The 25,969-nt window shown below is 44.4% G+C and overlaps 1 protein-coding gene across 1 annotated transcript; it reads right to left on the bottom strand.

Annotated features, from left to right (window-relative positions):
• Positions 1–2,127: 2,127 nt before the first annotated feature.
• Positions 2,128–24,554, bottom strand: LOC146968235 (7SK snRNA methylphosphate capping enzyme-like). Its single transcript, XM_085759926.1, has 9 exons — positions 24,004–24,554; positions 19,618–20,057; positions 17,270–17,556; positions 15,631–15,946; positions 13,162–13,416; positions 9,390–9,735; positions 6,561–6,773; positions 3,820–3,928; positions 2,128–2,515 (listed from the first exon to the last, which is right to left on the bottom strand). The coding sequence occupies exons 2-9, from the start codon at positions 20,049–20,051 to the stop codon at positions 2,463–2,465; spliced, it is 2,013 nt and encodes a 670-aa protein (XP_085616052.1). The 5' UTR covers positions 20,052–20,057; positions 24,004–24,554; the 3' UTR covers positions 2,128–2,462.
• Between the last annotated feature and the right edge of the window lie 1,415 nt (positions 24,555–25,969).

The following is a 25,969-nucleotide window of genomic DNA, read 5'->3' as shown; positions in this document are numbered from 1 at the left end:
GGCCCATTTTAGCTCGTCGACTCAGCTAAAATGGGCCGGTACCTAAAATGGCATTTTTCACAAAAATCAATGTTTATTTTTAAATTTTAATTTTTTTATTTGAAAGAGCCTGTCAATACATTGTTCATAAGCATTTTTCTTTGTTGGTAAGATCACTTATATTTGCCTCATCACCCTTATTAATTATGAATGAAATTCACTATGCCATCACGCTAACTTTCTGCTCAATCGCCCAGATGTGTTGCATGTAAAGCTTTGTCCCGCCCAAATTCACAACATCAGACCGATCAAAACAATTGTTACATGTCAAGAAGTGTCGTAGCAACAATGCAAGATCAGTTATTGTGATTGGCTGTTAGATTTTAAAGAGCTATGATGCTCCAACCTTATCTGGCCCATTTTACCTGACTTCACCCTATGTGTGTTGCCCACTTGCTGGTAAATTGATGAAAACGGCCGTTCTTTGTTTTTAGTCAGAGTCAGAGTCCTTATTGCGTGTGTCTAAATTCTCATTATTCTGGATAATGAAATTGTCTTCGGACCCACGGCTTAAAAACACAACATACAATACAGTAATAAATAGAATATAAAAAAATAAAAAATAAAAATTTTTTTTAATACAATTTAATTAAAAAAGGAAAGAGAGATGCGACAGAGATGTTTGCACAAGTATGTGGGGGTGGCTGGGGACAGGGGGAATAAAGTGCATTAGTGCAAGTCTGAGTGTGTCTGGGAGGGAAAGTACGTGTGAGTGTGTGTGCGTGTGCGTGTGTGCCACTACAAGGGGGCGATTGCCTTCACCGCTCTAGGAAAAAAACTGTTCTTAAGCCTTGTAGTGGTTGCCTTGATGTACCTGTACCGCTTGCCAGACGGCAGCGGTACAAACAGTTCGTTAGGTGTCTTGGTCATATCAAATTATATTTATAATTTGTTTATTACAAAATGTAGATTGAAACATTCATGTAGAAAACTGTTTTTTTTACTCTCCTATGTGTTAATGTTTATGTGTAAAGGATCCTCAATGATGCTATTAACGTGGGTGATCTATAAATGTCCTTAAATTATTGAAAACACCACACTGCTCATTCACCAACAATGCAGAGATGTCAGTTCTTTTGCAAAACCCATATTCCTCCACCAGGAGGCGCTGCCATTGGACCAATGCTGTCCTTACTCTCTTTTACACTGCTCTAATCACACCCCCATGTGAAATCAACCAACCTGGGATGATAATTGTGATTTACATTGATCATTTTTATGTTATTTTGTTCTTGTAATGGTAAATCTTAATATTCCTTTGTTTTAATCACTTGAGACGTTCCTACACCCTACTTTCCCAGACTTCCTTCTGCAATTGTAAATTCAAGTTCCTTTACACTGAACCATCTGTGATGCCCAACTTCCCACTTCCTAATTCACACTCAAACCCCTTTGTATTTTAAATTGTATCTCTTAACTCCATTATACCTGGGGAGACCGGTGGTGATACCTTCAAAGGTGAAGGTGTGAAAACACGACCAGGGAAGGGGCCGGCCAAAGGACACAAACACACCCCAGAAGTGGAGCTTCCCTCAGCTAGAAATGTTTAGCTTTTCCCTTTGTCTTTGTCTTTTCTTTACCATCACCCACTCGGATATGAACTGACCTTTCTTTGCAAGGAAATAAATGCATGTCGGCCGGCGAAGTCTCTATTTCATTATTCACCAACAACAAACGGCTAAAAATTTCCACGACATTCTCAACGCACTTGCTATATATTGACTAACGACTTTAAACTGCAATATTTCATTAATTGAGATCTAAGATGTGTTGTTTAAGTGTTCCCTTTCCTATTTTTTGGAGCAGTGTATAATTATTGACCTCATGTCGTCATACAGAACATGTGGTGAAGTCTGTTGTTGTTGGTCACCACGGTCACCACGGTTACCACGGCCCTGGAGGCGTGGCCTGTGAGGTGACCGGTCGTCTGTCTGTTTTACTTCCTGTTGGAGTTTGTCTTTCAAAATAAAGCTTCAATGAAACAACTGATTGTGTTTGTGATCAGCTTATTGATCGTCATGGTGATGCTTATTGATCGTCATGGTATCAGCTTATTGATCGTCATGGTAACAGCTTATTGATCGTCACTCAGAGAAGCAGCAGAACTTTATTATACAAAGAGAAAAACAGAAACAGAAACAATGAACTCTTATTTTGAAAAGACCTGTACAGACAGAGAAAGAGAGTCACTTCCTGCTCATCGTCCAATCAGTGTCCCCCGACCAGGCGGCCGTGCGCTCCGTGTCGACCAATCACATCCTTAAGGAATCCCCGCTGTCCAATGACAGTCTCTCCCTGTGGTGTGATGTCACCACGCCCTCGGCCAATCAGCAGAGAGCTCAGTCAAACAGTTTCACCAGGTGAGCGTCCAATCGGCTGCTGAGGGCCGTTGCCATGGAGACGAGTCTGTTCCCGTGACATCATCACTTCCTCTGGGCGGGGCCTTTGTGGAACAGGTAGATCGGCCGCTGGTTGCCTGGATACGGACATGACAAACATCCCATCAGTGTGTGTGTGTGTGTACCTGTGTGTACCTCTGTGTGTGTGTGTGTGTGTGTGTGTGTGTGTGTGTGTGTTACCTCAGGGTTCCTGCAGCTTAAGTAAAGTTAAATTTAAGACTTTTTAAGACTTTTTTAAAGCCACTTGAAATGAAATTTAAGACCAACTTCACAATAAACGCAAATGGAAAAATGTCCCACATGGTCCAAGGTAAAGTGACTGCAACATGAACGATGGGGGGGGGGGATTCTAAATTTTACCTGCCACTCAATGTTTTTATCCGCCACCATTTTGCAAGTGCAGGCTACAATTGTGGTATTTGTACTGTAATTTGTCTTGATTTTGAACGGAACGGTACCACCACATAAAATATTTATTTAGAAAATACTCTACTTCTTCACTCAAGTTTAATTTTACTGTAGAGTAACTGTATCATCCCACTATTTTTCTGCTCTTTGTGCTGTACTAGGGATGAGATTTTCATATCGTTACATCCCTCGTATTACAATACCTCAATAACATGCCTATGATATTCACTGCAGTATTGTAAGACATATCATGATATCAAACTCTCACTGTCAGGGCCGTTGTATAGGGGAGAAAGGTGATGATAACTCTAGGGGGCCAGCGCCCAGTAGACTAGGGCCCACAAAAAAACCCAGTAGTCTAATCTTTGTACGACTGAATTTTTCTGCATAAGACCCTGACTAATACTCACAGTAATGCTGCATTAGCATCAAAACAAAGTAGGCTAAATAAAAAATGATAATACGTAGTCAGGGGCCCACTTTAGTATTCTTTCAGGGGGCCCAGAATTCCTAGCAACGGCCCTGTTCACTGTATGATAAGTAGCTCTTTATTCCACTATGCATAAGTCAACACACACACACACACAAATACAGGTGAGAATTTCCACCCGTGACTTGTCAATCCTAACCTTACCCCCCTCCCTCTTCCCTGTCTCTCGCCAGCTGTCTTTTCAAAATAAATGCATGAAAAGTCGGGGAGAAAAAAAAACACGGACTCGGGATCAAATAAATAAGACGTTTTACGGGCGACCACTGTGCTTTCCCTTCGGCATTAAAGGTGCCATCTGGAAATGTAATACCAATAGCAAATTTACAGTAAATTTAAGACAATTTAAGACCTTAATTACCCAGATTTTAATTTAAGAGTTTTTAAGGACCCGCGGGAACCCTGTACCTGTGTGTGTGTGTGTGTGTGTGTGTGTGTGTGTGTGTGTGTGTGTGTTACCTGTGTGTGTGTGTGTGTGTGTGTTACCTGTGTGTGTGAGCAGCCGGTAGGATGTGAAGCCCACTCCGTCCGTCAGGTAACAGGTGAACTGCTCCGGCCTCATCCTCACGCTCCGGTAGTTACGGAACGTCGTCTCCTAGGAAACAGAGAGAGGTGATGTCAGAGGGATGTAAACGATTAATCGACTATCGGTTAATTGTCGATAAGAATTTAATCCATTAAATTAAATTAATTGCTAATTGTTAATCGATCCTTTTCAATGGGAGTTTTTCTGTGACATGTGAACAAGCGAAGCGTAAAAGAGACAACAACACTGTTACCTAGTTGTAGCTGTAGTTATAACCTAACTGGCCTCAGGCTGTACCATCGCTAACACCAGGGTTTCCCGCAGCGCTTTCCTGTTAAGGCGGCCGCCTTAACAACAAAGAGCTGCCGCCTAAACTAATGTCTTAAAAAAAATTTAGCGATATTCGCCGCCGCCCCCCAGCCGTCGGACGATCGCCTTCATTCATCTCCTCTCACACACATACAGAGAAGCGCGCATGCATAACAGCAGCGCAGCGCGTAGTGAAACTTAATACGGCGGCGGCGGCGCCCCCCCCCCCGACGATCGATTGATCCGCTCGCACCCCCCACCCCCACCCCGCCGACAGGACAGACACCACCTTAACTAACAAATTTTCTGGGGGAAACACTGCTAACACACACGACCAGGGAGTAACGAGTCAACCTTTAAATAATGTTGAGGGTCCAGTGTGACCCATTTTCATATTTAGGATCAGTAAAAACACCCTACACATTAGCCCCCAATTCCAATCCGCCCCCTAAAGCCTCCTTAAAGCCCTGAACCCTCACTGACTAAAGTGACGTCAGCTCTGAGTGACAGAGTCAGAGAGTCTGTGAGGGTCCAGATGCTGTAAACATGAATGGAACAGCACTCACCCACTCTCACCACACGTTACCATGACAACAACATGTTGTTGACTCCGGTCTTGGACCGATAACCGTAGGCTACTTTCAACGCGCACAAGGTGTGTGAGGGGGACGGACTCAAAACAAAATGTTCCTGGATCAGATCTGATCAAATGATCATCAATAATCACAAACTGCAGGTTAATACTGACAGTAAACTGCTTCTTTTTTTTCTTTCTTTCTTTTTTTTGGTTGCTGCTCTTGTCCATTAACAATAAAGAGAGCAGCAGAGCTCTCTCTGACTACGTGTGGTAATTTACTTTTTTTTTTTTTTTTAACACTTGCGTTCCGACGGCATCCCATGTGTTTGACTTCACAACGCTATGAACTGTGGGTAATTCCCCTACCAAAGTCAGCATCGGTGCTGACTTACGGTAAGGGGGCAGTAAGGGCTCATTCACTGACTCACTGACTTGATGATCTGACAATGGAACAGCCCTCACACACTCACAGACTGAACCTGAACGCACCTCTAAGTCAGTGAGTCCGTGAGGGGTCGGATTGGAATTGGGCCTTAGACTCTAAATGACTTATAGACTTTAAGTTGAACTTGTTCTTGACCAACACAATAGATTTGATACATACAGATGAAACAGTCTTTCCTGCCACTACACTATGATGATAAACTGTATTTAACTACTTAAATCACAGTAGCATAAACTGATTGGTTGAACTCAGCCTGATGTAAACATGAATAAACTCAGTAACCAATCACACAGCAGCTCCATGTTGTCCATGTGTGATGTTCAGGGACAGTCAGGACAGTCTGAAGACAGAGCTCTGAGGGTGAAGTCCTGTCATAATGAGATGAGATGAGCTGCACCTGTGACAGTGACAGGTCTGTAGCTTCGTCTTGACCACATGTCAGCTGTTCAGCTGCTGTTCCCAGCTTCCGCTTTTTTAAAAATGAAGCTCCGGTAGCGAGCGGCTAAACTACGGCAGGATACTGTAAACCAGCGCCGGTCCGGTGTGTTTACCAAAGCCTGGTCTCCGTGCTGAGGCACCGGGTCGGTTTGAGCTGCGTTCAGGCTGCATTAAGACTCCTCAGGCAGCTCAGTGTCGGCGGCTTTTTAAATAACGTGTTACTTAACATTTTTCATTGTCCTGTGCTCTAAAAATAAACTAACAAATACTAGTGTAGAGTCCTGTAAGTAGTTCAATACAGCAATCATCATATACCCCTTTCCCACTGGTCAAAAAACCTGTTTAAACCCGCTAACAATCAGCTTTTGGTGGCAGTGAGAAAGGCACACCAACCCGCGTCATTTTGGTCAATGGGAAAGGAGCCAAATGCTGATTGTTAGCAGGTCGACAAATGCTGATTGTTAGCAGGTCGACAAATGCTGATTGTTAGCAGGCCAAATGCTGATTGTTAGCAGGTTGTTAGCTGCTTTAGTGGGAAAGCAGCTATAGTGTAGTGGCAGGAAAGACCATTTAATCTGTATGTACAGTATCAAATCTATTGTGTTGGTCAAGAACAAGTTCAACTTACTGTAAAGTCAGAGGTAAAACGTTTAGGGTGTCCTTACCGTTCCTAAATGTAAAAATGGGTCACAATGGACCCTCTACATTATCTTTAAACATTTTTCATTAATTAAACTAACAAATACTAGTGTAGAGTCCTGTATAAGGAATGTTCAGCTTAAATTTTCCCCTTAAATTTAGGTTCTCAGGAAAATCGCCACTTATCAGTTAATCATTAATCGATCGATGAGCTCCATCAACTATCGATTAATGAATAAATTGATAATTTGCATCCCTAGTTGTGTGTCTGTGTGTGTGTGTGGTTGTGTTACCGAGGCCCTCTTGCTGTGGCTGTAGCTGCTCCACGGCTGCGGCTCCAGGATGAACAGTCCGCCCGGCGACAGGCTGTGATAGGCTCGTCTGAACAGCCGGGCCACGCCCCCGTCGCCCGCCTGCAGCTGCACCCACTTGGTCACGCCCAGACACATGATGACGTCATAGAGGCCGCGGCCGGGCCACGCCTCCCGCTCCGACACGTAGTCGCCCTGTGGGAGGAGTCACAGCGGTGAGGTCATCAGCACAGCGATGAGGTCATCAGCACAGCGATGAGGTCATCACGAGGGCTTCGAGCCGGAGCATTTTGGGCGAATATGAGTTCTATGTATCAAAATATGGATGAGCTCTATCCACTGGTGCCAAAAAGACCAATCTGTGAACCCATTTTTAGAAAACTATTGCTGCGTTCATAACAACTCGGAGGTCGGAATTCCCAACTCTGAGATTTCCGACATGTTTGTAAAACTAGATCTAATTCAAAGTCTGGCGGAGTCGAGACCCAAGTTGACGCTCGGTGTGTTCGGGTGCAGTGGGAAGCTCCCGTTTGTGTTGACGCTCGGTGTGTTCGGGTGCAGTGGGAAGCTCCCGTCTGTGTTGACGCTCGGTGTGTTCGGGTGCAGTGGGAAGCTCCCGTTTGTGTTGACGCTCGGTGTGTTCGGGTGCAGTGGGAAGCTCCCGTTTGTGTTGACGCTCGGTGTGTTCGGGTGCAGTGGGAAGCTCCCGTTTGTGTTGACGCTCGGTGTGTTCGGGTGCAGTGGGAAGCTCCCGTTTGTGTTGACGCTCGGTGTGTTCGGGTGCAGTGGGAAGCTCCCGTTTGTGTTGACGCTCGGTGTGTTCGGGTGCAGTGGGAAGCTCCCGTCTGTGTTGACGCTCGGTGTGTTCGGGTGCAGTGGGAAGCTCCCGTTTGTGTTGACGCTCGGTGTGTTCAGGTGCAGTGGGAAGCTCCCGTCTGTGTTGACGCTCGTTCGGGTGCAGTGGGAAGCTCCCGTTTGTGTTGACGCTCGGTGTGTTCAGGTGCAGTGGGAAGCTCCCGTTTGTGTTGACGCTCGGTGTGTTCGGGTGCAGTGGGAAGCTCCCGTTTGTGTTGACGCTCGGTGTGTTCGGGTGCAGTGGGAAGCTCCCGTTTGTGTTGACGCTCGGTGTGTTCAGGTGCAGTGGGAAGCTCCCGTTTGTGTTGACGCTCGGTGTGTTCAGGTGCAGTGGGAAGCTCCCGTCTGTGTTGACGCTCGGTGTGTTCAGGTGCAGTGGGAAGCTCCCGTTTGTGTTGACGCTCGGTGTGTTCAGGTGCAGTGGGAAGCTCCCGTTTGTGTTGACGCTCGGTGTGTTCAGGTGCAGTGGGAAGCTCCCGTCTGTGTTGACGCTCGGTGTGTTCAGGAGCAGTGGGAAGCTCCCGTTTGTGTTGACGCTCGGTGTGTTCAGGTGCAGTGGGAAGCTCCCGTTTGTGTTGATGTTCGGGTGCAGTGGGAAGCTCCCGTTTGTGTTGACGCTCGGTGTGTTCAGGTGCAGTGGGAAGCTCCCGGTTGTGTTGACGCTCGGTGTGTTCAGGTGCAGTGGGAAGCTCCCGTTTGTGTTGATGTTCGGGTGCAGTGGGAAGCTCCCGTTTGTGTTGACGCTCGGTGTGTTCAGGTGCAGTGGGAAGCTCCCGTTTGTGTTGACGCTCGGTGTGTTCAGGTGCAGTGGGAAGCTCCCGGTTGTGTTGACGCTCGGTGTGTTCAGGTGCAGTGGGAAGCTCCCGTTTGTGTTGACGCTCGGTGTGTTCGGGTGCAGTGGGAAGCTCCCGTTTGTGTTGACGCTCGGTGTGTTCGGGTGCAGTGGGAAGCTCCCGTCTGTGTTGACGCTCGGTGTGTTCGGGTGCAGTGGGAAGCTCCCGTTTGTGTTGACGCTCGGTGTGTTCAGGTGCAGTGGGAAGCTCCCGTTTGTGTCAGAAACACAGGAATATCAACTCTGGACTTGTTGAAGTAAATAAACTTCTGGCTGCATGTTTGAGTCTCCATCTGACGCTGTCTGTGGCTTTGAGGGATGGAAACAGCCTAAGCAGCAGAACTTCAATCCGCTCCCATTCATCGTTGCCGTGGCAACGCGGGGACAGACACAACTACCACACAACAGGAGACATTAAACTGAACATCTTCAGATTCCTAGCCTATAAATCTCTCTGCCCCCTAGCAGCAGCAGATCTCTTTGCTCCGTAGGTGGGTCTAGAAACGAGCCAGAGGAACTTTTTGAGTCTGGAAAACCAATTGTGTTGACCAATCACAGCGCTCTATCTGTTTAGAGAGTCGTTGGGCGGCTTAACGCCATGACGACATACTTGCGACGGTGAAAAACATGACAAGAAGATGGCTTCTTTGACAAAGGAATCGTTTTAAATCAGCGTTGGCATCAACTTTGACAGAATTAAACTTGTCATTTTCTTTAAAAGTTGAGCCAGAAACTGCACTGAAGTCATTCATTTGGAAGAAGGATGGATTTGGTGTTTTGCCGACGGGATACGGGAAAAGTTTAATCTACCGACGTCATCCTGCTCTTTGCTCTGATTGGTCGTAGCGCTACCCTATCATCCTGCTCTTTGCTCTGATTGGTCGTAGCGCTACCCTATTGGTGCAGAGGCAGTTTGACAGACAGCCTTCATCCCCCTGGATTGAGCCGAGGTCTACCGCTCGTTACAGACTAGACATGTTCATGATGTAGTCTGGATGGTCAGGCTATCAGATTCCTTCTTTTAGACCTAAAATGTTAGTAACATACAGCCTGAGGTGAATTTGCGCGGAATCGTCCTTTAAGGTTAATGAAGACAGTTGATTGTCAAAAGCCACGACACTCACCTGGATGAAGGTGACGTTGCTAGGGAACCTGGAGGAGGAGGAGGAGGAGGAGGAGGAGGGGGGAGGGGGGAGGAGGGGCGGGGCGGCGAGCGGGCCGCGACTCACCCTGAAGGAGAGGGGGAGGGGGGCGGAGCTTAGAGCCCGCTGCAGCTGTAGCTGTAGCTCCTCCCCCTCTGCCTCACCCTTCTCCCCCTCCCTCTCCCTCTCCTCCCCCTCCCCCTCCCCCCTCCTCCTCCTCCTCCCCTCCACCACCAGGTCATGTGACAGGAAGTGTCTGACGTTCTGCCGCGCGGCGTGCACCAGCCGCCCGTCCAGCTCCACCCCCAGCACGTGGGCGGGGCCAAACCTGCACAAAGAGAAAAGACATCACGTCATCATCACTGCAACATCATTCACAAGCACAAAGTCTTGACTTTTAGTGTGAAATGTAGTGTCTCATTTAGCTCAAACTGCACAAAATAAAGACCCACAAAACAAAACCAGATTCACTGCATCAGGCCACATTAATAAGAAACTGAGATCTTTGCATTCAGAGCAAATTCTTGTATTTTCCTGTTTACTATTCCCTGTATTCTATTCGTATTTATGTCAACTCCTTTTAAATAAAGCTTCCTACAGCTGAAGCCAAGTTACATTTAAGACTTTTTAAGACGTTTTTAAAGCCACTTGAAATAAAATTTAAGACCGACTTCACATTAAAGCTCCAGTTGGTAAGTTGACGAAAGTGAAAGTAAACTCCGCGACTTGGTCGGAAATTTCAAGACAATACTCCGTCAGGTCCCTTTATGAACCTCTGCCAAGCGCCCCACACACACACAGACACACACAAAGTAGCCATGAACGCACCCACAGAGAGAAAAAAAAAAAAAAAAAAGATGTACCGTATCCATAGCACGACGTGTAGGAGCGGCGATTGGCTGCTCCTCCTGCTCCCTCTACCTGACTGGTGGAGAATCGTCGGGCGCGGTGGATTTTGGCAAATACGATTACAGGCTGTAGGTGGAGCCAGAGGAGTTGGATTTTGTCCTAAATTACTCATTTAATGTCTGACCATCAGAATATAGTGACAGTTCCAGCAAATATGACTGAATAATTGTTACCAACTGAAGCTTTAAACACAAATGCAAAAAAAAAAAACCCCATCACCACATACATTACATAGGGTTAGGGACAATTTTACCCACTTTCCTATGTGGTCCAAGGTAAAGTGACTGCTACATGAATAATTGGGGGGGGGGGGGGGGGGGGGGGGGGGGGTGACATCATTTAACAGCTGTATAGTTGTGGAGAGGAGATGACAGCCGCGTCGCCAGACAGATTTCACTGGGGCACGTGCCCCAGTATTGATCTGCAGTGCCCCAGTAAAAATTTCACCAGTAAAAAATTAACTTCAGAGTTTTAAGTCTACATAGCATAGGCTACGGAATGCGCACACAACTACTTCATATGGTAGCCTAATTTATTCATGTGTAGCGACTTCAGCTGATTTGAAGCCGCTGTCAGACAGAGAGAGAGAGAGAGAGGCGCTGTGAAGCAGCTGCGTGAGGCACGTAACGTTAGCCGACAACCATAGTGCGAATTACAGGGGGGTTTGGGGGGTTTGACCCCCCCAATTGCGACTTCGACTCCCCTAAAATAGGTACAAATAACAGATAGGGGGGTTGAAACATTTATCTTTCTTATTAGTAATCATAAATACTACAATAAACAGTATTTTCCATAGTTATGCCAGGAAGATGCTTGTAATAAAATTTCAGACACCCCTAGTGGACTAAACCATTTCATAGGAGTGACTGGCTCACTTCCAAGTCGGCGCGTGCATTAAAAAAAAAAAGACTTCACGCCATCTCATGGAGCGCTGTAAATTAATGTAAGAAGCTATTTAATACACATACTGACTAACTTTAAGAGTTTCAGAATTATATTGTGTCAGGTGTCTACAGTTCATCTTGTACATGCCTCCTACCTTTCTTTCTTTCTTTTTTGCTAGGAACACCTGGCCTTTACCTGCTCGTCCTTCTTTGGCGTCTTTATGTTGATTTTCATATTGCTGCTTCCTCTGACTCTTTAACGTCACTATTCCTTACCACGCCGCCTGTTAGTCCGTTTGATTTTTCTTATTAGAAATCGATCCATTTTGTGCCCTGTGCAGTCACTCTGGTTAGCGGAGCTATCGTAACCTGCAAGCTGCACTGCGCTGAGGTTGTAAACAAAGCCGCATGCTGCGTTGCCAGGTTTGACATTTTCCCCCTTTTGGAAACAACATAATTTAAGTTAATGAGTTTAAAGGTGTACAGAAATGGCCGTTTGTCCCGTTTGTCGCGCCGAGTTGTCACGAGCTGCAACACGAGTTTACCCGAGTAAGGAAAATGAATTTGATTGGTCGTTATCGAGCGGGCGGGATATTCAAAGTTTGGGGCGAGCCCGAGCTCCGTGTGTGTGTGCGTGTCTCAGACGTTTGAATGACGGATTACGGATCCAATATCAGTGGCTAGTGAATCGTGTACAGGCTGACGTATAATCCGTGCGCCTGCATTATCCAATACGAAAAAAAAAACTACACTAAAATACACACTTTCATCACGGATTTACTCAAAAATAGAATTTTGCACAAAGTTTGGCCTACATCGTCTGATAGATGAGTTATTACACTAATTTTATGACCCAGAGTGGGCTCAAATTCAATTTTCTTTTCTGTACACCTTTAATGTAGATGTTTGCGTGTTTGTAGTGCAGTGTTGGGCTATTTGTGTAGCCTATATGTAGCACATAAAAAAAAGTTTTATCATTTCATTTTAATAGTCTTTGAGTGGTGGTTTAGTTGGGCTTTTATCTTTTTAATAGGCCTAAAAAAAAAAAGAAGAAAAAAAGAATTGGTGACCTCAAAATCAAACTTTGTGAGCTGTTTTCTTAAAATACTCTAATATGTTTCTCACTTCTGAATTAATGGTTAAGATGAGATTCACCATAGCTCTGGCTTTTGGGCCTATAGATAGAGTCCTATCTTATCCTTAGTTCCAATATTGGGACCAGTACAGGATGTGAATCTGTCTGGATTAGAGCATGTATGGTAACACATCTGCCATCATCTTTGCTATGTAGATAGTGTGTTTGGTTCTAGTTCAGCATTTTGTGGCTCTGTGTTTGAACAGAAATGAGGGTGTGTGGGGGTCTCACTTGCTGGCAGTTTAGATCTAGAATATTTTGTTGGTGACTGCAAAAGTTGTTTGTGTGGTACATTATGTGCCACATGAACTGTAAAATTGTGTAAAATTTGGTTTATCATCATCTACAGACTGTAGACATGTATAGTTTAAAGCACTATTTATGTTTTTTTATGATAAATAAGTGCTAAAAATGTTTTTGCTCGTGCACTTTGCGCGCTCACATGAATTCTTTGTGCCCCAGGTGTGCCCCAGTACAGTATTAGGTCTAGTGACGCCCCTGGGAGATGATAAACTAAAAAGGACACGTTTGCTTGTCGGTACTGTTTGTTTCCATCCAAAGTGATTCAAATAACTGGGAAATGATGCGCATTAAAAGAAATTTGAGTTCTGTGTGTTTCCATTAAAAGTAACGGACTTTGGTGAAAACTACAAACTCACACGAGTTTTCCGCAGCTGTCCTTTCAAAATAAATGCATAAAAAGTCAGAAAAAAAAATTGACGTATGTAGCTTAATGTAGCTTGTAGCTAATTCTGGTATAAACACTAACTAAATATAAATAAAGGAATAACAACACTAACTAAATCTAAATAAAGTTATAACCAACCTGCGGGCGACGCTCAGCGCCATGTGCCCGGCGCCACAGCCGACGTCCAGCACCGTCTTGTCTCTGAACCAATCGGCTTCCAGGAGGCGGAGCCGCGGGTCCTCGTCCGCCCCCACGCGGCCCCCCAGGCCGTCGCCGTAGGAACCGTGGTAGCCGTAGTAACGGCTGTGGTTGCCGTGCTGGTAGCGGTGTTTGTCCTTCTTCTTCCTCCTCTCCGGCGGCCGCGCGGCGCCGGACTCGGCTCCTCCTCCGCACCTGTAGGGGGCGACAAGGCGCCGCGTTACCACGGTGACCAATCACAGGGTAGATACAGGAATCTGGAAGTTAATTCTAAAACCTTTTTAAGACTTTTTCAACCTTCTCAATATTTTTTAGTACCTCACCGCGGCGGTGAGGTACTTATGGAATAAGGTTTTCTCCATAAGGTTTCACCTTATGGAGAAAAAACATAAAAATGAAGATTCTAGAATTTTTTAAAACGGAGTTATCTGCTTTTGCAAATGAACTCTTCATAAGGCTGTGTTCGAAATCATCCACCCACTCACCCACTCCCTCTCCACTACATCATGTATATGATATAGTGGACTACATTATGTAGACGATGTAGGGAATGACGGGAGGAGAATTCGGACACTCGACGGTAATTTTCTGGACGTGGTTGCGTCAGCTGATGCGCCAGGTGTTGCTGTGTGTTAGCGTGTTAGCGTGTTAGCCTACTGCTGTGACGTAGCAGACGCGCCGAGAATCATGTAAACAAACCAGACACATTAAAATAAAATAATAAAAACCAGACCCTTGGGGGAACATTAGAGGATGTGATTCTGTGTGGTTGTGTTTCTCTACAATAAACTGTTGAAATATCCGAAGTTTGGTTTGGTCGACTACTGTTGTGTGTCCCGACCGTGAGCCGTTAACGGCTCTGTGGCTATTAGCTTAGCTTGTTAGCTGTGGCTATTAGCTTAGCTCGTTAGCTGTGGCTATTAGCTTAGCTCATTAGCTGGTATTTCCTCCATATTCTACTCCAGTTTCTTAATTAGATTGATTTAATGCTGCCTGTTAATGTTCGGATGCTGCTGCCCAACTCCTGCTGCTCAGGCAAACGGAGCCAAGGCAAATACGTCTGAGGAGTTTTTTTGGTAAATTGCCTAAATAAATAAATCGTAGCTAACATGCTAATTAGCTTCCTCTTCTTCTCTGGCAAAACACGACCGCATTGCATTGTGGGATACGGGAGTAGAAAGTAGTGTACATCGCTTGTTCACTCAATTTCGCGGTGCATTGTGGGTGTTTTGTCGTCCACTACATAGTGGATGAAATTAATCGCGGAGAATTGGAACACTACAAAATGTTGAACACACTAGATCAGGGGTCTCAAACTCCCAGCCCGGGGGCCACACACCCTACATCCGGTCTGCGTCTTGACGTAAAAAGTAAGGCTGTCAAAGTTAACGCATTAATGCAAAATGCTTTTAACAGCACTATTTTTTTAAATGCGCGATTAATGCACTAACCTCGGGCCGCTCCGTAGTTTGGCCGTCTTATAATGTTACAGAAAACCTGCATGTTTTTTCTCCTCATGTTCCTACACTAGAGAACTTGTTCTTCTTGTTACCAAACGAGGCTGCTCTCTCTCTCTGACAGCTGATTTTTAAAGCAGATATCAGTGGAATGTTTTTGTTAATATAAGTCCTAAATAGTCCTATTTTCCGTCAGCAATCACTTACATGAAGTATTTCAGCCTAAACACGAGTCTCTCCGTCACTCTGCTCTGCTGTAACCAGAGGAGAACATTTTCCTTGTGGGATACAAGTGTTATCCAATGAGGGGAGAGAACGGCATGAAGGGCTGTGTGTGCAGCCAAGGGATGCGCGTGAATGTGGTGACGTAGCACGAGGACCAATTGATGCCTGACAAGGGCGGGGGCTGCTAACTCATGGTGCGTTCAAGGAAACTCGTACTTTGTGTTTTTCCTTCCTGTGAAGTCGTACCAGTTCGATCTGGTACGAGTTCACGGGTCGGAAGTTACGAGTGGCCGTTATAGGGAACTTTCACAGACAACAGGACGGTAAAAACACGAGCTACGGGTTACCTGGAACGCTACCAAGTCGTAGTTGTGACTTGAAGCTGTAACTTACGGTTTCAAAAGCCTGCCTTGAACACAGCATTAGCCGAAACGGCCCTGCCACTGATATCTGCTTTAAATACCATGAAAATGGTATTTGGAAAGCATGGAAAGCATAAGAAACGTCCAGATCTGGATGTTTCTTATGCTTTCCATTCAAATTGCTGGTATTTCAAGTAAAAACGAAAAAGATGCGATTAACTCAGGAAATTTTGAGATTAATTGCGATTAAAAATTAGAATTGTTTGACAGCCCCAATTATCGTACAATATTTGAAAATAAACCCCGTTTTCAGAAATATTTGTGATTTTGTTTAGATTTACTACACAGCTAGAGCGTTGACTCACCTGTCGGCTTTAGCTCCTCCCACCAGCGGCGTCTGGAACTCCGTCTTGGTCTGAGCCGTCTTGGCCGCCGTCGCCGTGACGAAGTTGGCCCCGGCGTCCGTGTGCTGCTGCCGCGTGGAGGTGGTGCGGCGGCGTCTCCGCTGGCGCCCGTCGCCGTGGCAGCCGGGCTTGTTGTGGGCGTGGCCCGGCGGCGGGTGGGTGTGGCGCCGCGGGAGGATCGGGGGCGGGGCCACGTCGTCCCGGCAGGTGATGGCCGTGTTGAGCTCACAGGGCAGCGGGGACGCCGTCACGCTGCCCCCGGTGGTCGCCACGGGAACTGCACCACAACAACAACAATTATAGCTGTTATTTAGTTAGTTTTAGTTTATTTCAGACATGTTAAAAGAAATTAAACATTATACAGTAATGGACAGTAGGGGTAGGAGAAAAAAATCTATTCACATAGATATCGCGATATCTTTTTTGACGATTTTTAAATCGATTTTTTTTTTCAAAAATCGATTTTTTTTTGTTGTTGAAATTTTTTTTTTGAATTTTTTTTGTTCTTGTTGAAATTTTTTAAATATTGTGCAATGTGTATTTGTTAGCCTCTTTTACATAGAGAGCGTACAGGTTTTGAAAAGGGTTTAAGTTCACTTTATAATGGAGTATGTTAATTTCTAGGCTCCTACAGTGTTTGTGTGCAGATAAATGTTAAAAATGCTAAAGACTAAAAATCATTGAGAGAATCGGCAATATCGTAGAATCGCAATTTAAATCGAATCGCCATCCAAAAAATCGTAGAAGAATCGAATTAGGAGAAAAGCATATCGTCCCAGCCCTAATGGACAGACATAACTACTGTAGGAATGTCACCATTACTTGTTTTCACAATTAACCGTGGTATTAAACGCCACAATTAATTAATCGCAAAGATTTCTAAATACTGTTACTTTCACAAAAAAGATGTTGGAACTGTATCGGCAGATAAAAATAATACCAATATAAAGGTAAATGCACTGATTGAATTGCACAACATTGAATTGGTAGGAATTTAAATGTTAGCCTGTCATTTTTAATAAAAATAAATAAAAAAACGATTAATAAACGCAAACATTTGGTATAGATGAAAATGTAGGACCTGAATATTTCAAACACTCCCCCTGGGGGTTTAATAATTGGTCCCATATTAATAGATACTTGAAATATTTTGTGTAAACAATGAGTAATGTAGTTATATTTTGACTATATTTGATTTTACACATTCATAGTGTTGTGAAATTAATTAATGCAGAATAATCGTGATAATCGTTAACACAGTGATTATTTCTCTGACAATAATCGTACCAAGAAAATTTATAATCGTGAAAAAATAAAAGAAAATAATTGAAAATAAAGATAATTTGATTTTTTTTGTTAGTTTTTTTATATCTGAAGAGGAGTGGGAAGAAGTAAAACGTATTTACTCCCAGCCCTTATTCATAAATTATCTATCAAGCTTTCTTGTCATTATAATCTATACAATAAATTAATTTATGAGTTTATCTAGCTGGATTTATTCTAATATATTATCACTAATCTTCATCTCTCTGATATTATGTATATGTATATACAGGTTAATTGACAGGTGATTGGTTATTGATCACAGCTGGTGTCTGACCTGTGAGTCTGGCGGTCGATGGCGGGAACAGCCGAGCCGGGACGCTGCCCTCCCTCTCCCTCTCCCTCTCCCCCTCTCCCCCCCCTCCGCCCCCGTGGTGGCGGTGCCGGTGTCTCTTCCTGGACTTGAGCGGCGACAGCAGCACGGCCCCGCCCCCCTCGCCCTCGGCCCCGCCCCCCCCCTTCAGGTTCAGGGGGTCCGTGATGTCACGGGGCACCAGGATCTCCACGGGGTCTCCGCCCCGCAGCGGCAGGGGCGAGCACTGCGGCGTCTCCTGATTGGTCGTTCTGCAGAGGAGGAGGAAAGGGGCGGAGTTTCATGTTTAGAGATGAGAACAACGATCAATCATTCCGATCAGATCGGATCAATCAGTCTTAGGGATGTAACGATGCATCGTGACACGAATAAAAATCGGTACAAATGCGTGACGACGCATCGGTTGAAATAAAAAAAACCTGCGATGCGTGAGAACAAAGTCTCTTGTGAGAAGTAGCTTACATTATTTCAAAAGTCACTGGTTGATTCATTTGTTCGACACCAGACCCAACTCTCTGGCTGTATTCGAAACCACATACTATACTGCTAGTACGTACTGATTTGGCCAAATGTAGTATGCAGTATGCAGTATGCGAACAAAAGCTAAATCTGCAGTATGCGAAAAGTTCCCGGATGTCGTACTGATTCGTAAAACATCTCCAGTATCTGACCAGTCTACATCGCCTACTGTATCCCACAATGCAATGCTCCCCTGACGTCTAACCGTAACCAAAGACGGTAGTGTAGCCGTGTACCGTAACTATAGTTTAATAAAATAAAACTTAATGCAGACTGATCGGTTCATTGTAAAATATTTATTTATTTTTTGTAAATGTGGTGATTTCTGTACGTAACGTTAGGCTCCAGAGCCCCGAGGCAGCGCTGCTCTTCTGTCCAATACACACAAGAAGCTTCACTTTACATTCAAACAAACTAATGCTACTGCCACAATTGAGATCAATTAGACCAACATTTATCTACTTAAAATAATGTAACCAGCCGGTGGTAAACCTCTAAAAACCTGTGGGTAAGTTAATTAGCGATGGTTTTCTCCCCCGGGATGAGGACGGAGGTTGGCCGGCCGAGCAGCTCTGCAGACCGGCTGCTGTCTCTGTGATGTCCCGGTCGCTGCAGAGCTTCACTTCTCCGAAAAACATGGGAGCAAACTTTTAAACAGCCGTCATTTGGATCAACTGGCCGTATATTTGGGGTCTTAACAGCTACTTTCTCGCATGAAAAAATATTAAAACTTAATAAAGTTACATAATAACAGCGCTAGAGCGAGAAATAAAACAGCTTTTAGCCTGTTTACAGCTGCTGCTACCGGTTGCCGTGAAATGCATTCTGGGAAACTTGTATACTGCATACTGCGATGATAACGGCGTCGGTCTGCTGAAGTAGCAGACTGAATCCCACATTCAGTATGCAGTATACAGTACATATAACGCAGTATGTAGTAGGCAGTACGGTAGTATGCGGTTTCGAAAAAAAAGCCTCTATCTCTCTTGTCCCTTAGTGTCACGACTTCCTGTATCTGGCCCTTCAAATTAAAAGCCCAACAACCTTTCATACACGGTTCAGTCATATTGATTTTGATTTCATTTTGACAAGCCTCGGCTCCAAATGTTTATTTTGTTTTTCCTCAGACCAATCGACCAATGAAATTGGTTCATAACTATTAGATTTTTTTTTAAATTGAACGACTGTTTGTATATAAGACCAGTTTTACTTGTGATAAAAGGTGATAAATGATGATGTGCAGTGTATCTGTAATGAAAGGTGAATTTTTCAGACTTATTTAATATGTATTTATCTCGTAAGTGACCATGGTATAAGCGGGATAATGCCCTTCAAGGTGTCCATTATCAGAAATTAATGGACTTTGCGGAAGCAACCGTTCACGCCTCCACGTCGTCCATTAACTTCTGATAATGGACACCTCGAAGGGCATTATCCCTTACTTATGAGTTTATCTAGCTATGAACCAATGAAATTGGTTCATAACTATTAGATTTTTTTTTTAATTGAACGACTGTTTGTAAATAAGACCAGTTTTACTTGTGATAAAAGGTGATAAATGATGATGTGCAGTGTATCTGTAATGAAAGGTGAATTTTTCAGACTATTTCAGTTGCACTTTCTCTCATGAATAAAAGATCATTTTATTAGGTCATAATTTGTCTAAAGCTCATTTTTGATCTAAAAAGAATCGTGAGAATATCGTAATCGTGAACAAAAAACCATGAATCGTATCGAATCGTGAGCTGAGTGAATCGTTACATCCCTAATCAGTCCGATCAGATGAGTCTCACCTGTTCACTTCTTCGTCCAATAGCGAGTTGAGGTTCAGCGGGTCGAAGATGTTCCCGCCCAACAGGAAGTGGCTCGGCCGAACAGGCTCCGATTGGCTGTCGCTGTTGGCGCGGCGACGGCGCTTGGCCAGCCCCTTGAAGCCGACGCCCATCGAGTAGCGCCTCTTCGCGATCCGCTGGGAGAGCGGGGGGCCGGTGGTGGTGGCGGCGGGGAGGGGGAGGGGGGGCTTGCTGTTGCCCGGCGGCTGCAGGCCGTTCTTAGGGCCGAGGGGGCGGGTCTTAGCCAGCTGCGGCTGCTCTGATAGGCCGAGGGGGCGGGTCTTAGCCAGCTGCGGCTGCTCTGATAGGCCGACCGAGGCCGGGAAGGAGGGGCTGGCTCTGAGGGACGTCTGGTGGGGGAGGACGGTCTCTTTGTCCAACGACATCCTGATCATCTTCACCTGTCGAGACAACCAATCAATAGATGATCAATCAATCAATAACCAACCAACCAACCAACAAACCAGCCAACCAACCAACCAATCAACCAACCAATCGACCAACCAACCAACCAATCAACCAACCAACCAACCAATCAACCAACCAGTCAACCAATCAGCCAACCAACCAACCAACCAACCAACCAACCAACCAATCAATCAATCAATCAATCAATCAACCAATGAATGAATGAATGAGTGTTTATTTCGATCACAGCATCAAATTTCAACAAAACAAATTCAAGGTAGTAACAAATACTATACAGCTGGTCGAAAAGGGTTGCGGCTGAAGCAAAGCTTATAGCTGCCGCACCCTCATGTCAACCAATCAGCCAACCAACCAACCAACCAATCAATTAATCAACCAACCAACAAACCAGCCAACCAACCAACCAACAAACCAGCCAACCAATCAATCAACCAACCAACAAACCAGTCAACCAATCAACCAGTCAACCAACCAACCAACCAACCAATCAACCAACCAGTCAACCAACCAACCAACCAGTCAACAAACCAACCAACCAACCAACCAGTCAACAAACCAACCAACCAGTCAACAAACCAACCAACCAGTCAACAAACCAACCAACCAACCAACCAACCAGTAGGCCTGGGACGATAATAAATTTTGCTGGACGATATATTGTCCCACAAATTATTGACGATAAACGATATTATTGACACATTTTTTTGAGAACAAATTAACCACTAATATAATAATAATATTTCATAATAATGCAAGTAGACCCTTTTAAATGCGATAAACTTTTATTTCTCATGAGTATTTTTTTTTTAACCATTGTAATTGGAATGACAAGAACTTATATAGCTACTATCCTAAATAAATAAAATAAACAGAAAATAATAAACAGTGCAGTGCAGCTCTTCTGTCCAATAACGTTACACACCTGAAGCTCCACTTTTCATTCAAACAAACTAATATGACTTCCACAGATGTAAGTTTTCATCAATGAGACTAGCATTTAGCTCCTATAAAGTATTAAACCAGCCAGCGGTAAACCTCTAAAAACCTGCTGATAAGTTTTCTTAGTCGTTTTCTCCCCCTATGACGGAGATTGACCGCCCGTGAGCTGCTGCAGACGGCTGCAGACTGTGGGAAGCCCCGCTCCTCCTGCTCGCTGCTACCACATTAGCTCCAAAAACGTCGGAGGAAATCTCCTAACAGGCGATATGTGGATAAACTGACCAAAGACTGGGGATCTAAACTGTGACTTTCTGGCATGAAAAAATATTAAAACTTTAAAAAGTGACGTGTTAACAGCGCTGCAGCGAGAATTACAGTAAAATAGCTTTTAGCTGCTTAGCTTTACAGCTAGCGCTGCCGGTTGCTGCCAAATGCATTCTGGGAAACAAAGATCCTGGATGACTGAGAAGAGGGTTCACTCCTTTCATTCTGCAAAACAAACGCCCAGGTGCTGAGACCGATGCACAGAGTGAAGCCTCTTGTCATCCAGCCTGGTTGGAGGGAGAGACCAGGAAAACAAATACGTGCGCATGCACATGGCAATTTATCGAGGCCGGAAAAACTATCGAGTTTATTTTCATTTATCGTGCGATTAATTGATTTATTGATTATCGTCCCAGGCCTACCAACCAGTCAACAAACCAACCAACAAACCAACCAACCAACCAATCAACCAACCAACCAATCAACCAATCAACCAACCAGTCAACCAACCAACCAACCAACCAACCAACCAACCAAACAACCAACCAACCAGTCAACAAACCAACCAACCAGTCAACAAACCAACCAATCAACCAACCAACCAACCAGTCAACCAACCAACCAACCAACCAGTCAACAAACCAACCAACCAGTCAACAAACCAACCAACCAACCAACCAACCAACCAGTCAACAAACCAACCAACAAACCAACCAACCAACCAATCAACCAACCAACCAATCAACCAATCAACCAACCAGTCAACCAACCAACCAACCAACCAACCAACCAACCAACCAACCAACCAACCAACCAACCAGTCAACAAACCAACCAACCAGTCAACCAACCAACCAATCAACCAATCAACCAACCAGTCAACCAGTCAACCAACCAACCAACCAACCAGTCAACAAACCAACCAACCAACCAACCAACCAACCAACCAACCAACCAACCAACCAACCAACCAGTCAACCAACCAACCAACCAACCAGTCAACCAACCAACCAACCAACCAACCAACCAACCAACCAACCAACCAACCAACCAACCAACCAACCAGTCAACAAACCAACCAATCAACCAATCAACCAACCAACCAACCAACCAACCAACCAACCAACAAACCAACCAACCAACCAACCAACCAGTCAACCAACCAACAAACCAACCAACCAACCAACCAACCAACCAACCAACCAACCAACCAACCAACCAGAGACAGTTGTTCCTTTTTCTGATTAAATAATGTATTGACTACTCTCAGGATAAAGGACCATTTCACCCAGTATAACAAAACATTTACGTTTCTGAACAGGATTTCCAACAATAACTTTAACAGCCTACAGGTTCTTATGGGAGGTTTAAAAAAAGAAAAAAGTCATGATTCAGGTTTGGTCCGTTCCTCTCTGGTTGTGTCTATTCTTTGTGTTTTTCCTCTCTTCATTTCTAAGCAGCTTGTTTTAGTTCCCATATGGAGTAGTATCAATACGAGTATCAATAAGTAACAGTCTTGATACTGCTGCTTATGATACTGCTGCTCTAATGTAGTGTAGTGGGTAAACTGCTTTTTAGGTGGTAAACTATTCTTGTATCACTTTTTTTATATCAAGGACCATAAAATTGACACAAATTAGACCACGGACCCCCATTGGATCAATGTACGTTTAAATTAGGCGTACATTTTGGAAAGATTATAGAGAAATTTCTGGGAAATAAAAAGTGCTACAATTTCTCAAAAAAGAGTTGAAACATTTCTAGAAAAAAGTGGTAAAAATGTTCACAAAAAACCAAAAAGTTTTTAAAAAATGTATAAAAACTGGTAATTTTTTTTTTTTTTTTGAAAATTCTGTTTCTCAAAGAAATTCTAGGAAAAGTGGTAAAATTATCAATACAATCCAGTCGATATCCATCAATCTACACATTTATAGGCTGTTTTAGCCTGAGGTCAAAGGTTGTGGGGGCTGAGGAGTCAGAATATTAAAGGGATAGTTCACCCAAAATGATTTCCCTCATTATCTCCTCCCCCTCATGTGGACTAAGGGCTGGGAGAAGTTTCAGTATGTAATGTCCCTCTTGTATTGAAGCCCCGACATGAGAAATTATTCCGCCGGTCAGTGCACAGACACTTAATTTTACATTCACATTTAATTTTTTTCGGAACAATTTCTCATGTCGGGGCTTCAATACAAGAGGGACATTACAGACGAGCAGCGTGGAGGTATCTGGATGTTTTTTGGTGTGTCTTTTTGTTACGAAGACAGTTGGTATCCATTTGCAACCGTCATATGGACATGCACTGCTACGCCGAGACCCCCTGTAACTCAGAGAAGCCACGGAGGACTCTGAAACTTCTCCCAGCCCTTAGTCCACATGAGGGGGATGAGGAGATAATAAGAATGTGAGAATGAAATTTCAATTTTGGGTGGTTAACTATCCCTTTAATATAACTTTATAAGGGGGTTTTTTAGCCTGAGGTCAAAGGTCGTGGGGGCTGTTTGTGGAGGAGTCTGAGAATATTAACACCACCTCATCATAATCCAGTCTGGAGCTCATCTCTGTGATCAATCTGCACATTGCATTATGGATTAGTTATTGATTGGTTGTAAAACATCTGAATCCACAGTAACTCCAACAGACTGATCAGTTATTATCTATCTATCTATCTATCTATCTATCTATCTGTTATTGATCAGTGATCAGTGCCACTCACCGTCGCTCACTTGTTGTCGTCCTCAGACTTCCTCTTCTCTCCTCCTCTTCTGGTTCCGAGATTAACACACACTCTCAGTCCGTGTGTGCGTGACAGAAATAGACTGAGTGTGTGTGTGTGTGTTTCTCTCTGTGTGTGTGTGTGTGTGTGTGTGTGTGTGTGTTACTAGCTCCCCCTCCCCCCTACCCTACTCCCTACTCCCCGTCCTAGCCTAGCCCCGCCCCCGCCGCTGACTCCACCAATCCCGCGGCGCCGTCATGAATAAGTCGAACGCACCTCCAGGTAAACGGTTAGCCCCAGTTAGCTTCAGTTAGCTTCCCCCGCTAGCAGCGAGCTAACTCTCACACACGCCCCCTGAACAACAACAACTACCGAAAACACGCGACAAAACCCGCTCCGTGCGCGGAAACACGCCCGCGCAGAGCTGCTCGTGCACCGGAGAGCGCGTGTCAGTGTGTGTATGTGCGTGTAAGTGTGTGTGTATGTGTGCGTGCGGGCTGATGAGTCATGACTTCAGCTCGCACCGTGCTAGAGTAGTAGCGGCTAACAGCTAGCTGCTAACTGCTAGCTGCCCAGCCGAGCCCCGCGCTTTTATACGTCAGCCACGGGGCGCGCGGGAGTGACAGCCGAGGACAGCCAATCACAGGCCGCGCTCAGCTTCCGCCTCTCCCCGCGCTGCGGCCAATCAGAGCGGAGCGGCGCTGTGATTGGTCCGCAGCTCCTGGAGGCGGGAAGAAGACAGAGGAAGAGGAAGAGAGAGGCGTCCTGCGCGGTGCCTGACGGGAAACTCTGGCTCGAGGAGAAATAATCGATCTGCAGTTAAAGTTAAATAGATAATTAAATAAATAAAGAAATAAATAAAAACTTTAAAGTCTCGGACGGACGCACGCGCCGCCACAGAGTCGTCGAACAAACTCGAACCGGAAACGACGGAGCTGCACGCGGACCGGAAGCGCCCCCCAGCGGCGGCTCGAGCGCCACAGTCAGTCAGAGTTTATTTTTATTTTTTATTTTTTTTATTGAAGTATCTTCAAACATTTTAGGAGAACACTAAAGTCTCTCCTGCTAACCAGTCAGTACTTTCCACATGGTCTGCCTATCCAAACTAGGATATTTTTGTTTATCAAGCTTTTGTATTGGCTTTATGCACAGCTCCACTACTTCCTAAAATAAGCCAGCTCCTTTATTTATGGTCAGACACACCTGGATTAATCAGTTGGTCCAATAATGTAAGACAGGAAATAAACGAGCTGACTTATTTCAGGAAGTAGTAGAGCTGTGCATAAAGCCCATTGCATTGTACAATGTTAAATCATGTTAAACCATGTTTGTATTTATTATGTATGAACGGTTTTTGTACCTCACAGATGTAGCTATGCCCAAATTAGTTTAGAGCTGTAGTCGGAGAACGCCACCCTACAAGCCCCTGGAGGGTTTTTTCTTTTTGGCATTTCCCCTTCACATTGTTTTGGATTTTATATGTTATATCTTTTTTAACTTTTTGATATGTGAAAATAAACAAACAAAATACAAACATTAAAGGCACATTGGTAACAGATAAATGCACAGTGCTGAATCAGCTATCTTGATCAATCAAGAACAAAAAGAAAAAGAAAAGAGAACGTGAGGGTCTCAGTCCACAATAGTAGTTAAATAAGTCCAGCAAAGAAAATAACTTTAGGGCATTTTTGCTTTTCATGTAATGCAAAGATTTTTTATACATTCTGAGTTGGTTTCTCCTCCATTGAAGTGGGGTTTCACTTTGAGGTATTTACATCTGTTGATGAAGTGTTTTCCAAGGGAAATTAAAATGTTCACCAAAAAGTCCAAGTTCTTTTCCTTTAACTGTAGTCCAACCTTGATCGACATCCAATTCAATGGGGGCAAAATAATGTGTTTAGATAACAGCCAGTTTTGAAATGAAGTCCAAAATTGTACAACATACTCGCATTCAAAAAAAAAAAGT

Source organism: Trachurus japonicus, chromosome 18, assembly GCF_045865225.1.
Source record: "Trachurus japonicus isolate A0001 chromosome 18, Traja_1.0".
Lineage (NCBI taxonomy): Eukaryota > Metazoa > Chordata > Actinopteri > Carangiformes > Carangidae > Trachurus > Trachurus japonicus.
The sequence above is the reverse complement of the archived record's forward strand: the minus strand, read 5'-3'. Positions and strand labels throughout refer to the sequence as shown.